A 13,854-nucleotide genomic window follows, 5' to 3' on the forward strand; every position below is an offset into this window, starting at 1 on the left:
CGTCCCAACAGTGCTGAGGCACTCGCTGCCTTCATAGAGGTGGAGGCCATCCCGCAAACCTTCCTGCCTGCCAAATCCATCCAGCAACTCTCCTTGTCAGGAGGCACTGTCAATGATGGGGTGGTGGCGTGCTGTTTTCTTGCTGCCGTCACAATTACCGAGTCAGGCGCGGGATCCAACCGAAGAAACGCTGGGTCAGAGTCAGGAGCCATATATTTCTTCTGCAGCCTTGAAGGTGCCGACCTCGTAGCTGCAGGAGTGAGGAACAGCTCCATGGCAGGTTCCACCAGCCCAGGTACCAAGGGCAGCAAAGGGCGAGACAACTGCTTCTTGTGCAGAGTTTCGAAAATGATGGAAGTCAATGGCGAGGGCACAGTGACCGTGATGCCCAGTTAAGTCGCCCCTCGCAGCAACACGTCCTAGAAGGAGACTATGTCGTCTACTGGAGACACCCTCGTCCGAGGGGAGTCCGACAGGGTTGGTGAATAGTCCCTGGCACTGGATGAACCCGTGTAGCGGGACCATGACCGGTCCCTCCTGTGGCGCCGCCTGGATCTCGTAGAAGAGCGACGGCGACTCCTGGATCTATCCCTCCGTCTGGAGCGAGATCTCGACCTCCGCGGCCTCGGACGGTCCACGGGCTGTAGCGGAGGGAGCTGTGGAGGCCGAAACGGGAGCCTAGGTTGCTGTGGCCCCGTAGGCGGCGTCGGGAGATGTGGTAACGAGGCAGACCTAGGCGGAGGAGGTGGTGTAGGAGGCGGAGGACGATGAAGAGGAACAGGTGGCGGAGGAGGCGTCTGGTTACGTGGAGGAGGCGGCGTCTGGTTACATGGAGGAGGGTCCTTGGGTAACGGAGGAGGTGTCTGTGACCTCGGCTTGGAGGGCGAATGACTTGTGAGTGCTCCGAGCCCGGAGCCTCTTCCCTTCTCTTTCTTTTCTTCGCCTGACCTGAAGGGGGGGGGACCTAGAGGCCGTACCCCTGGCAGCCGAGCGACGGCGCCGCCACGGCCGTGGACTTGTGGCGACCGAGGACACAGTCCTGGCTCTGGAACGCCTCCTGGAGGACGATGCTTTCCTCCTCGATGCGGAGCGCCTTTTCGACGTCGATGAACGCCTTCTCGGCGTCGATGATAATCGCCTTCTCGAAGTCGATGATAATCGCCTTCTCGACGTCGATAATCGCCTTCTCGACGTCGATGATCGCCTTCTCGTCACCGAACGTCGGTGAACGACAGTGACGCCTCGACGTCGAACGCCTGCGCCTCCTTGAACCCTCTTGACGTCGATGATGGCTCGACGACAAAGCAGTCCTCGACGTCGACCTCGTCGGAGGTCTTGACGTCAATCCCCTCGACATCGAAGTCGCTTCGACCCAGAGCCCTGGGGAGACGGGGAGCAGACCGCGGTCATTCCTCTCGACGCAGACGTCGAGGCTATCGACGCCGACGGAGACCGGTGGCGTTTTCTGGCCCTCTTACTGGGAAGCCCCCCAGAGGCCGCAGCACGGGCAGAGGAAGAGGCAGCTTCCTGCCCAGACCCACCTTGACCTTGCTGCTTTCTTTGCTCCAGTCCTTGGAGCCTGATCTTCTCTCGGTCCTTCAGGGTCTTACTGGAAAACTGCAGGCAGATCTCCCAGGAACATGAGAAGAAGGGAGACACAGGATCCACACCCTGTGTGGATCAGATCTTGCCTTCTTCCTGGCACACTCTGGGCATTTCTCAAATAAGGCAGGCATATTTGACAAAAGAATGGCCAAAATCACCAGAAAAGTGAAGAAGAAGCAAATATACGTCGAGTGAACACACTAACACTTTAAAAGTGCCAAAAATTATACAAAACACCCAAAAAGGGAGAGATCAATGCTCCAGGGTCCTGCTAGCAGGAGCCGGAAAAAAGAACTGAAAGTAAAAGGAGTGGGCTGTGCATGCAGGGATAGCGAGGGTCTCCAGAGAGTTCCTTAAAGGCACGGTATCCCTTTTCCAGACATATAATGGCAGCCTATGGAGGCTTGTCTGTCCATCCCTTCCTCTCTATCATTTCAAGGACTTGGTGAGGGGAGGAAAGTTTCTCTAAAGGGGGGAAACTTGACAGATTGTGTTAAATGTGTAAGGAATATCCTTGGCATTCTCTAGTTGAAGTACTGGACAGTGTAGCCTTGTAGGTACAGGCTGCATTATTGTTTTAATTTTCTTTTAAGTGTCTATGTAGGACTGCAATGAAGACAGCTTAAGAGATTATTTTTGATTGCTTCGGGGTCCACGCACATGGGCGGGACTATTCACTAGATTATGACTATAAACAGAGATCCCCTACTACAGAACTGTGCCCAATGTATGGCTGGGTAGGTGACGGTTGAGGGGGAAACCAGGGCCAATCTCCTCAATAGCTGTCTAGCAGCTCCACCGGGCATCAGCCATGTAGCTCAGGTCTCTGCGTTCAGGAAAATCAGTTTTGAATAGATACATAGGCTACAGTAGCACAGTCAAGTAGTGGAAGAGCATGTCCCCACAAGAGGATAGAGGTAAAAGATGGATGTGGGGAGAGGGGGGAATAAAACAATCCAGAAAAGGAGCTGAGGCTGCCATTTAGGCTGCTGAGGAAACTAAGGCGGCTGCCATTTTAAGGTCAGGCACGTGAAGTCCTGGGGGGGGTCAGCGCCACCAGTGGCCCGGCAGTACTCTCCGTAGCCATCTCAGTGGGTTGCCGGCTGTCTTCCTTTGCAAGAACCGCAAAGGGCAGTGTTTTCTGCTTCAAATTCCTACGCACCATCCCCAACAGACACAGAATGCTCCAGCCAGACCGCCGTGTTGCACTGGGTATTATTCAAGCGAGTATCCAGATTTCCCCTCCCCGCTTCTTTTACTTTGCATACACAGGTAAGTGGTGGGGCTGTGCTCAGATCTGATATTAGCTCACGAAGGCAAGCACGCGTTCCTTGACTGCATAGGCCCAGTGTGGTAAGATCCGGACTCTTCCTCCAGCTGGGCATCCCTCTACCCAGATTTCCTCACCTTCTCATAGCGTCTGAGGCACCTTGCTGACAGAGTGAGGGAGGAGAGCACTTACCAGTTCGTATTGCAGCATGAGAATGCGGCATGTCCGTGCTCCTGTGCCCAAGGACTGTAGGCCCGTAAGTGATGTTTGCACTATTCACTGAAGGCACTGCTCTCAGATGTGTGGGGTCTCGCACGCGCGTCTTCTGAGGGATCAATGCCGGACCAATTATCCAGGTGTAGGAGCCCGTGTGAGAAGGAAGCAAAGGGTCAGAAAAAGAGTTCCAATTTATTCTGCACCCAACACCGTGAAGTGTTGAGCTGGTGAATCGACCCCCCAAATGCCGATGCAGGCCAGGCCACACGCAGTGGTGGATCCCTACAGGGGGCCCAGTACATGTGGGGATGGTGACGTAGGCTCTCCACACAGTGCTGTAACTACAGCGCACACCATGCAGAAGCCGCGCCCGGACCATACCTCAATGCAGCGTCCTCTTCCAGCTTCGCCAGTTCTACATCTCAACGTCAGGTACCGCTCCTTACTACAGGGCTGAGGCAGGGGCACCTTCAGTCATGTGCAACGTTGTTCCAGGCTCCGCACTAGCACCAAGGACACCTGGTGGAGGCCAGGCAATTTCCGATGCAGCCGCAGTCGGGCCCGTGATCAGCCGGCACCATTTTAACCTCAGAGCTCTGGATCGCGTCACTGCTGGTTTTTAGCCCATAGATATGAGGTTAGAATAAATGTTCTGCTATGCATTATAGTAGTACACTGGTAATGTGCTTGGGGAATATGGCTGTCTGAAAACAATACTTATTGAGATATAGGAATTACCAATCCGAGCATCTCTAGGTAATACAGGTTTCTGAAGAGATCCTGAACTGCAGGTGTAGGGGAGTAGAGGGGGCAGGGGGAGGGGAGATAGGAAGGGCTACTAACAGATAATTTATGTTTTGGGAGTCTCTGTAGTTGAGATGAATCTAGGACTGCTTTAATTTAAAGTTAATATTTATAAAATTTTTGGACAGAATGTACAAATACTGCCGACTCAGCCAGTGATTGTGTGGGCATTCCATGGACATAGGTATCGGAGAGTGACAATCTCCAGTGTATGCAGGCTGCTAAGTATGCACCCAACACATTGACTCAATGCTCTGGATCATAAGGGAATGTCTCTGCAATACACAACTGACAGAGAGAATCCTGCCCCCAACCCCCACCACCACCCCCAAACAGCCACCAGTTTGAAAATTCTTAAACCATCAGCCACTCTATACTACTTACCAATCATCATGTGAACACTCTCTGGCTCCAGACCAACTATAAACTTCCGCTTAAAGCTTATTCCTTCAAAATCCACATAGACCCGTCGAAGGACATCAAAGTCATCGGCACCAACCATCTGTGAAGAAACAGCAAGTATAAAAAGAGGGGCAGATAGGAAAGCACACAAGACAAATTTAGTTGAAGAAAAGCATGGCTGACCATGAAAGATCAGAGGAATACAGGAGAGGAAAAGAGTTCAGAGTGGCAAAGAAAAGTCCTACTTACCCTGTAAGCATCTGTTCATAGAGTTTACTTCTGTTCATCACATGCTTAGCATATTCCTGCTTTCTAGTGTTTTATTGGTACGAAAAAGTCAAACGTTACGATATACAGTGTGACTCCTCCTGGTGGACATACCGCATGGGCACAGACATGTTGGATTTTTTTTGCACAGCAAGTGGGGACTATGTATGGAGTGTCAACATAGGTGGGGTGACTGACCTCAGGGGGTCTATGTCCCTCGAAAGCCTCTTTGTGCCAGCAAAAGTCCAATCACCACTAGACTACTGATCACGAGGCTCAGCGAAACCAGCTGTTACCTTCTTTTGGCAACAACTTTACTTCTGCACGACCACACTGCCCTCAGATGACTCTCCTAGGTCCAGCAGACTAAGGGTGCAATTATTGGGCATCAAGTCTTGGTCTCCCAGGCTACTTTGCGACAAGGAGAAATTATCCAGTGATATGGGCTACTAACTCGCCCAGGCAGGCTTCCTCAGCTTTTGTGGCCCTGTGCTACAAACAGTGAGCCAGACAACTACTCTCGAAGTCTCTGCTTCTTGCTGTGCTCGGTGGACGTCTTCACGAGTAGGAAACAGCAAGTCTTATCTATGCTGGCCCAAGGAGCAGAAGGTACAGTCCTACCTCAGAACAGCCTCTCTGCCAGTTCAAAGGTCAGCAGGGCAGTCCTTCAGTTCTCTTCTCCAGCCCAATCGAGAATTTATTTCTGAGGGAAAGGTATACACCTTTTTTGCCCAAAAACTGCCCTTAGGTGTAGTTGTGATCGGTACCCAATTGCAAGAAAGTGGCTCTGTATATACAGGACCAAAGTAAGGTACAGTGTGCACAAAGTCCACAGTCCCCAGAGGTATGGCAGAGGTTAAAGTTAGATATAACCTTACTCTCTAAAGTGGTAGCTTGGTGGAGCAGTAAGGCAGTATCAGAGGACAGTGTAAAGCATTTGTTGTACACTCAGTCAGCAAATGGTCTCACACACAAGAACTGAACTCTGGGCCAATTGTTTTGTATATAAAAATATATAGTTACATTATTTTAGAACCACAGTAGGTATCAAATACTTTCTCAGCATGAGATGTTGCAATTGAATACTTTTAAATAGCAGTTGACTTTAAAATGCAATAGTTACAGTAGTTGCAATATGAAACACAAGTTTAGACACAAAATAACATTGAGCTCAATGGGAGTTTTTAAGTAAATGCCATAAAAACACTTTACAATACTTTTTCTAACTAAGGGCTGGATCCTGGATTCAGCCCTGGTGCATTTCCTGTAAACAGTTGGAAGAAATCGTTTTAGTTACACAGGCAATTTTCTGCACTCTTCAACAGTTATTTTCAAAGCAACCGACCTCCCCAATGGATATCTTCCTATATGACAGGGTGAGCAAAGGTATCAGAGAATACACCACCCATACCCACTAAAACCTCAGGAGGTAGCCCCACTACGAGCAATATTGCGTACTGACACTGCCTCACATTTAGTCTCCGCGTTATACCACAGCTTTTACACCGCCATTACCTCAACCTCTTGTGCTTCTAGGGAAAAATGGACTACTGAGCTAGGTCATAGTATCACTGACTAGCAAAGGAAATATTGCTCTCTACAGACAGAACAAGTCTCATCTAGCAGCCGCTTGCGCATTACACACTAAAAATTTCTGCATCGCACATATTACACCCCTGTCAAAATGCGCAAATATAAACTACGAGACAATGACAAGTATAGGACCGAACTGGCGGACTTCCTGGACCTTGCCTGGGATTGTAACGCTGCCCAAGCATATAGGTGTCAAGTGCTTACAGCATTGGAGCAAATTACCTCCCTAAAACTCGAGCCATCTCCCATGCTAACCCTACTAGGATACACCAAAAACCTAGTTGTGGCACATCAAAAAATTATTTAATTTGGTCTCTTACCAGAGAAGAGAAGAATAGCATGTCGAAGGGGTCGCAGTAGGGCACCTACATTTAAGGAGTGGATTAATTATGTGATGTTTTGCCAGGAGCAAACGTTCACATATGCAGAACTCCCACCTCACACCCTTGAGATATCTGGGACTCCCTACAGTCGTATTTTCTAGAACACCCTGCTGATGCCATAAACACTACTCACATATCTGGCAGTTGAACACAATATTTGACTACTGCACGCCTCTGAATAATATGTATATATTTTGCTACAAAAATGTGTATTAAGCTTGCTCAGATTTGCTCCCTGATGCCACCTATAGAGTTGCTACATACTAACAATATTCAGCTGACCATCGATCAAATTAAAAATAAATAAATAAGTATTCGGTCATGGGAGTTGGTATTCTGAGGGCAGACTCAGGGGTCCCCCAGGGTCAAGGATGCACTCTTGTTACACCTTCAACGGCACTAGGGAGGCCAGGTACAAATGCGGAGGCCCAATGTAATCCAATGGGGGATAGGGGGTCTTGGTTGGTGGCAGCTTACGAGAAGGCCACAAGGTTGTGGGAGCAAAGCTCCTGGACTTAAGCTCTGGGCAAATGGGGGTTCAAGCCAGCACAAAAGGTGCACCGTAAGCGGCACTGGGGCGGTCTGGAGCAGAATGCTATTTTGGCGTTGGGCGCCCTGTAGCTTTCAATGGGGAGTCTCCAGTTTGCAAACACACTGCAGGCTATTGGACGAAGGTCTTCTAGGTGCAACCACCAACTGGAGAGGTACGTTGGGATGCTGGGCGTTGGTTAGGCACCGTTGGTTGGGCCACCCATGGCCATGGGGCATTGGGTGCAGGGGTGCCCTTTAGGGTTGGATCTTCTTACCAGCTCCTGGTGGCGGTTTGAGGCTGCAGGCATCAGCTGGAGGCTTGAGACAGGTCAGGGGTCACCGAATCTCGGGCAAGGGTCGCTGGGGAGACCTCCTCAGTGTTGGGCCAATCGAAATTGGGCTGTGGGCATCAGATACAGAGTGGTGCAGACTTGCGGATCCTGCCAGAGCTGGAGTCTCTTGGTGAACCAATCTAGTGTTCACTGGAGATAGAGTCTTTTCTTTTGAAGGCAGGGCAGATTCTCAGGGTTCTTGAGGCTGCTGGCTGCAGAACACACCGGAGGTTCGCTTCTGCAGGTTCAAGGTGGGGATAGGACGGTAAGGCTGGGGGCCGAGTCAGTGGGCGTCGGCACGGCTGTTCGGTCCTTCTTTTCTTCTTGTAGCTTCTTGTATGGGGAAGCAAGGTTAATGGGTGCCCTTAAATACTGGATATGGGGTGTTACAGGTAGGTAAACGGTTGGGACCAATGGGCCTCTTCCCTAGGGTGGGTTCACCCCTATTATGCCACCCTCCTGTGGGAGGGAGGCATAAGTCTCACCCGGTTTGGCTGGGTCCCCCCATGTGCAAGATGGCAGGGACGGAGAGTTGTGCTTCACCTCGCCTCCCTCACCTGAGGGGTAGAGTTGGCAGAGGTGGACACACCTCGCTTCCTCACTTGCTTTTCCTGTCTGTTCTCCTGCCCAAAGTGGGGGTCAGAACAGGTGGAGACCAGTTGCTGAAAGCAGCAAATGGCCTGGGGAAGCTCACAAAAGCAGCAAGCCTTTGAAGCTTCCCCTTCGAGGACCCTGCCCATCCTGGGGGAGGAAGCTTGGCACCTCATCCCAGGATGTGCATTGTTTCAGGCCCCCGAGAGCAGCAAGCTCTCGACCCAGGGATCCAGAAACATGTCTGGTGGTGGCAGCTGAAAACAGCCACAAAGCCTGGACACTAGTGGTAGGTCGTTTTTCAGGGGGCATCTCTAAGATTCCCTCTATGTGTATTTTTCATTAAATCCCACACTGGCATCAGTGTGGGTTTAATGTGTTGAGAAGTTTGATACCAAACTTCTCAGTTTTCAGTGCAGCCATTATGGTACTGTGGAGTTCGTAATGACAACCTCCCAGCACCATGGACTCTTAACGGCCAGGGCAGTGAGTTGTAGGCAATGCACACAGGGATGTGTGCCATGTAGACTCTTCACTTTGTTCTGCACCAAAACACGCAGCCTGCTAGGGAAGTGTGTGAGTGTTAAGGTACTGAACCTCTAAGGGTGGTTCAATAAGTGCTGCAGCCCTTAGAGCCCTTCCCTGGCCACCGTGCCCTGGGTACCTGTGATACCATTTACAAGGGGCTGACCTGCAACAGAAACCCAGCATCTCACGGTGTTGGTTGCGTGGATGGGAGACAAGACGACCCAGCCCCTTCTCTTTGGCTCCAGGATATTGAGTGTCTCGGAAGAGACGTTCTTTCTGGTACATCCTCTGGTGTGCCCAGCATTGCTCGCTTTGGAGTGTCTTTTAGGATCTGACACACAGGAGGCGTGGTGGTGATCGGGGGACAGGCACCTAGGTGAAGGGCTTCCCAAAGGTATTTTGAACTGGAGCAAGAGCAATTTTGAAAGGGTGTGGCCAGGGTCGGATTGGGATGATAAATTGGCCAAAAAAAAGTGGCCCACATTCGTAGTTCACAAACCTTCATGAATCATTATGTGGTAAGCATCAGGAGCTTATTTTGGGGAGAATTTGTGGTAAATTATGCTTTTTGAAGTTTCAAAGGATAGTAGTATCATCCAAAACTGTAAACATCATTGTATTCGGACACATACCTTCAGGTCAATATAGAGGTCACCGCCAGGTCCTTGACCATTTTGCTCTCTCTTAGATCTCAAAGCCCTTGCTCACCCTCAGATCTCTAGCTCCTTTGTCAGGACCTAAAACTCCTGGTCATCCTTAGGGATTCTCAGTCACTTCGAACCATCATGGCACTGGTCATTCACAATTATCCTCAAGTTTCTGCCCACCTCAAGGACTCATGGGTTCTGCACATCTTAAGGACTTGAGGCTTTTACTCATCAGTTGGTTCCTAAACTTTCCACTTACCAATAGGACCCTGAAGCTCCTTTCCACCGTTTTGTCCTCTGGGGATCTTGCTCAGGCTCAGATCCCTGAGATTCCAGCTCACTCTCAGGTTCCTTTGGATTCCAGCTCATCTTCTGGTCACCTGATTTCTCTGTTTATACTCAGGCTCAGTAGCTCTTGATCACCCATAGATAAAAAGCTTCAACATACTTGCAATTCACTGAAAACTCTGATCACCATGAGATGTGTGCAAAGATTAGATTTCCACATTCTTCCCTTGCTGCTTGGCAGATAGTCACTGCCAGATCCCTAAAGCTCCTGTTTACTCTCATTGGGGAGGGAATTTTTGCTTCAGGGATACTCCATTTAAGTTCATGAGTCTGCAGCTCACCCTCGGCGCCCTGAGGTTCATGCTCAATCTCAGGTCTTAAAGGGTCCCGATTGCACCAATGACTCCTGCTCGCCATGCATTGCCCAATGCTCCTCACTGTCATTTACTTATGGTTCCTTGCCCTACTCGGGAGCAGAGAAGTTCCTTCAGAAGGACATTGATCAAAGAAACTCGGGCTAACCTTAGAGGTCTGAGGGTCCTGCTCATCTCTGCGAGATTAAAAATCCTCAGGCACACCTCTAAAAGTTCTTGCTTACCTTCTGAACCCTGACTTTCCTGGCCACTCTGAGGTTGCGGAGGCTTCTGCTGATTCTTAAGTGGTTACAAAGCCCTCTGCTAAACGTACGAGTTACTTACCTTCAGTAATGATGTACCTGGTAGAGACGATTCTAGACGCAGATTCCTTCACGTAGAATTATCCCCAGACGTGAGACTGGATCCAGAAACTTTTTGCCACAGCATCTCTGCGCGCCAGGGTGGGGAGGCAACACGTGACTCCAACCAGGCGTCGTCCGCGTACGTGAAGTCAGCGATGTCACATAAGCCCCACCCCGGCGCGCCTACGTCAGTTTTCTTCGGAGAACTTTTCCACACCACAACACGGAACCAACATAGAAAACTGTGGGAGTATGGGAACAGTGTGCAAACGAGTAGAAAAATGATGGAGACAAGTGACACCATAAGGAGCAGTGCAACACTGCAGAGTCCAAGGGCAGGGACAGAAGGAAGAACAGAGCGGAGCCCTGAGCAGCCACCCTGCCAGTACGTAGACAGCCTCCCCCTCTTTCCCCCGGAGACAAGGAACCTGCGTAAAAATTCATGACACATGTAGCAGGCCTACAACTCTCATCCCGAAACAAGGAAGGGGAGCCAGTCCCAAAACAGACAGGAACAACCAACCTCCAAGCCACCCCAGCATAGAGGGCAACTTCCTCCAAGGAACAAGAGTAAGGCACGACCAGAGGACCCCTACTCAGAGATTAGCAGAGAGGCCAAGACCCCAGGCAGGAAAAGGAAGGGGGGGTGGGGGGAGGAGGGCAGAGATGGAAGGAAAACCTCCCCAACCTGGAGCAGAGGGGCACAGGTGCACCGTAACCACATCTTCCAAAGAACCAAAGGGGAGGAATGAACAGCAACAAGACAGGAATGAACAGCAACAAGACAGAGCCACCGTCAAGAGCAAAAGAAGGTACTCACAGGAGACATAGCCCCCCGCCCTCCCACACTGGCAGGCGAGTACCCAAAAGCAGCCATGGGGTCCTCGCAGAACAGGGAGGAAGGGCAGCCGTGAAGGAATCTGCGTCTAGAATAGTCTCTACCAGATACATCGCTACCGAAGGTAAGTAACTCGTACATCTGATAGACTACTAGCCGCAGATTCCTTCACATAGAATAACGAATAGTTTCTTACCCGTCGGTGTAGTTTTGCAGCTTGAAGATCTTTCTGGATTCACTATGCTGTGCATTATTACGCAGTTTAGTGTTTGGGTCCGGAATCGTAGTCTTTTCTTTCTTTTTCGTCGCCCAGGTGGGAGTCGACGTCCCACCTTTTCGTGTACTTCCTGTGACGTCGGCACACTTCCTGCGGAAGCTCCCACCTTTGGGCGCCATCTTCGGATTCTATTTTCTTGTTTTGTGTTCTTGTTTGCGAATCCTTTGGCAATGTTCAGTATTTCTTTTCAAGTAAGAGATTATCCGCTTTGTCCTTCAAGGTGTCGGTTTCTGTATTGTCCTTGTATTACCACCTGCTTCTCCAGCCTAATCTTTCTGGCGGAGGTGGGTGGGTTCGCTAGGGAATCCAGAAAGCTCTTCAAGTTGCAAAACTACACCGACAGACAGGTAAGAAACTATTCGTTTTGCAGAGTGAATCTTTCTGGATTCACTATGCTGTGCATAGACTTTGTAGCGGTTTGTTATGTTTGTGGCGGCTGGGTGGAAGATGAGCGTTGGTTGTTGAATATATGTTGACGCACTTTCTGTCCTACTTGTGCTTCCTTGTTCATTTGTATATCCACACAGTAGTGCTTAGTGAACGTGTGCACCGAAGCCCATGTTGCCGCCAGGCATATGTCATGAATGGGTGCGTTAGCCAGGAAGGCAATCGTTGCCCCTTTTTTCCTGGTAGAGTGGGCCCGTGGCCCCTCTGCTAGTCCTTGGTCTGCCTGTCTGACAGAATTGTATAGTTTGTGCGATCCATCGTGCAATGGTTCCCTTTGTTACTGGTCTACCCATGAAACTGCTTGCGAAGGACACAAAACTGTTTTGTCTTCCTATGTTCCCTGGTTTTTTCTATGTAGTGCATTACTGCCCTTCTAGCGTCCAGAGTGTGAAGATGGCCCATTTCCATATCTCCTGTGCTAGGTTCGATAGCGGGGCTGATTGTGTTACTCCCTGCTTGTTGATGTAGGACATCGTTGTTGTGTTGTCTGTCTGGATCAAGACGAGGAACACTGTCTTTAGTTCCAGGTAGTTGATGTGTTTGACCGCATTCGCTGGAGTACACAGACCCTTCACCCTGAGCTTGCTCATGTGAGCTCCCCATCCCTTCTGGGATGCGTCTGTGGTGATGGTCACCGTTGGGGTCGGTGGTGTTAAAGGCTTCCCTTCCGTTACGTTCTCCTTGTTCCACCACGACATCTCCTCCTGCACTGTGTGCGTTACAACCACTAGATCTTGCCAACTTCCTGTAGCATGTGACCATTTTTCTTGCAGCCATTCCTGGAATGGTCTCATATGGAGCCGTACATTTGGGACCAGATGTATGCAGGAGGCCATCATGCGATGATCTTGCTCGCTGTCCTCACTGTCAGAGCTCGCCCCTTCTGGTAGAGGTGCATCTCCTTCAGTAGGGCCATTGTTCGCTTGTCGCTGGGGAAGACCCTGCTCTGTATGGTGTCAATCTGTGCTCCTAGGAAGATTTTTATTTGCTCTTGAGGATTTCCCCTAGTGAATGGAGAATCCCAGGTCCACCCGTGTACTTGTCACACGCGGTGCCTGTTCTTTGCATGCCTGTGTGAACGTCCCTTTATTTTCCAGTCGTCCAGGTAAGGGTATACATGTATCCCCTCCCTCCTTAGGTGCACAGCCAATGCTAGGGCTGTGAACTGGTAGTGATCTTTGTTGATGGTAAATCTCAATGGATGCTTGTGCTGCCTGTTCATTGGGATGTGCAGGTAGGAATCTTTGAGGTCTATGGTGGCCATGAAGTCTCCGTCTCCTATCTGAGTAATGACCTCTTGTAGGGATGTCATCTTGAACCTCTGTGTCTTTATGTACTTGTTTAGGAACCTTAGGTCCAGGATGGGTCTCAGCGCTTTGTCCACCTTTGGTACCAGGAAGTAGGTTGAGTACACTCCCTCTTTCCTTTCGCTGTATGGTACGAGTTCGATGGCCTCCTTTTGGAGGAGTTCCTTCGCTTCCTTTTGAAGTAGCTCTAGCTCTTTTCCTGACAGCGCCCCTTCTTTTTGGTTTCCTGTTTGGCGGTGTCTTTTCCAGTTCTATGCAGTATCCGAACTGTATGATGTTGAGTATCCATTTGTCTGTGGTTATCTTCTTCCACTCCCGGAAGAAATGACTTAGCCTGCCTCCTACTGGTGTTACATGTTCGTTGATGTTCTGGCCGTGTAACCCTGTGTTGGTCTTGTTGTGCTCCACCCTGGGAGGAGTTTTGTGGGTGGGCACGTATTGCGTGACGGAGTCACTTAGAGGTGGGTTGTTGGCCCCCTCTTATTTTGTCCACGTCCGTTCGCCCTCCCGCGAAAGGACTGGCCCATTTGCTGGTAGTGCCAGGTTTGTTTTTGATGTCCTTGTTGTGTTTGGCCGTCTCCCCCTGGTGGGACTGTTGGAAAGTCTGGTGTGACGTTCCTGGCTGGTTTCCGCCTCTTCCGTTCGGTCTCTGCGAGGGAGTACCCCTTTCCGTCCCCCTGGATTGTAAGGCCCCCATGGACCTTGCAGTTTCGTTTTCTTTTTTGAGCTGGGTGAGTTTTTCATCCACCGGCGCCCCAAACTGTGTCTCCCCATTGAACGGGATGTTTAGAACGTTGTGCTGCACCTCTG

At 50.2% G+C, this 13,854-nt stretch overlaps 1 protein-coding gene across 3 annotated transcripts in view; it reads right to left on the minus strand.

Moving 5' to 3' along the window:
- KMT2B (lysine methyltransferase 2B) overlaps positions 1-13,854 on the minus strand; it is a 1,130,837-nt gene that overhangs the window by 458,516 nt on the left and 658,467 nt on the right. For all 3 annotated transcript variants that reach the window (XM_078655415.1, XM_078655416.1, XM_078655414.1), the window contains exon 23: positions 4,280-4,397. In XM_078655415.1, the coding sequence (XP_078511541.1) occupies positions 4,280-4,397 (118 nt within the window). The remainder of the gene's footprint in view (positions 1-4,279; positions 4,398-13,854) is intronic.

This window comes from Lissotriton helveticus, chromosome 7, assembly GCF_964261635.1.
Source record: "Lissotriton helveticus chromosome 7, aLisHel1.1, whole genome shotgun sequence".
Lineage (NCBI taxonomy): Eukaryota > Metazoa > Chordata > Amphibia > Caudata > Salamandridae > Lissotriton > Lissotriton helveticus.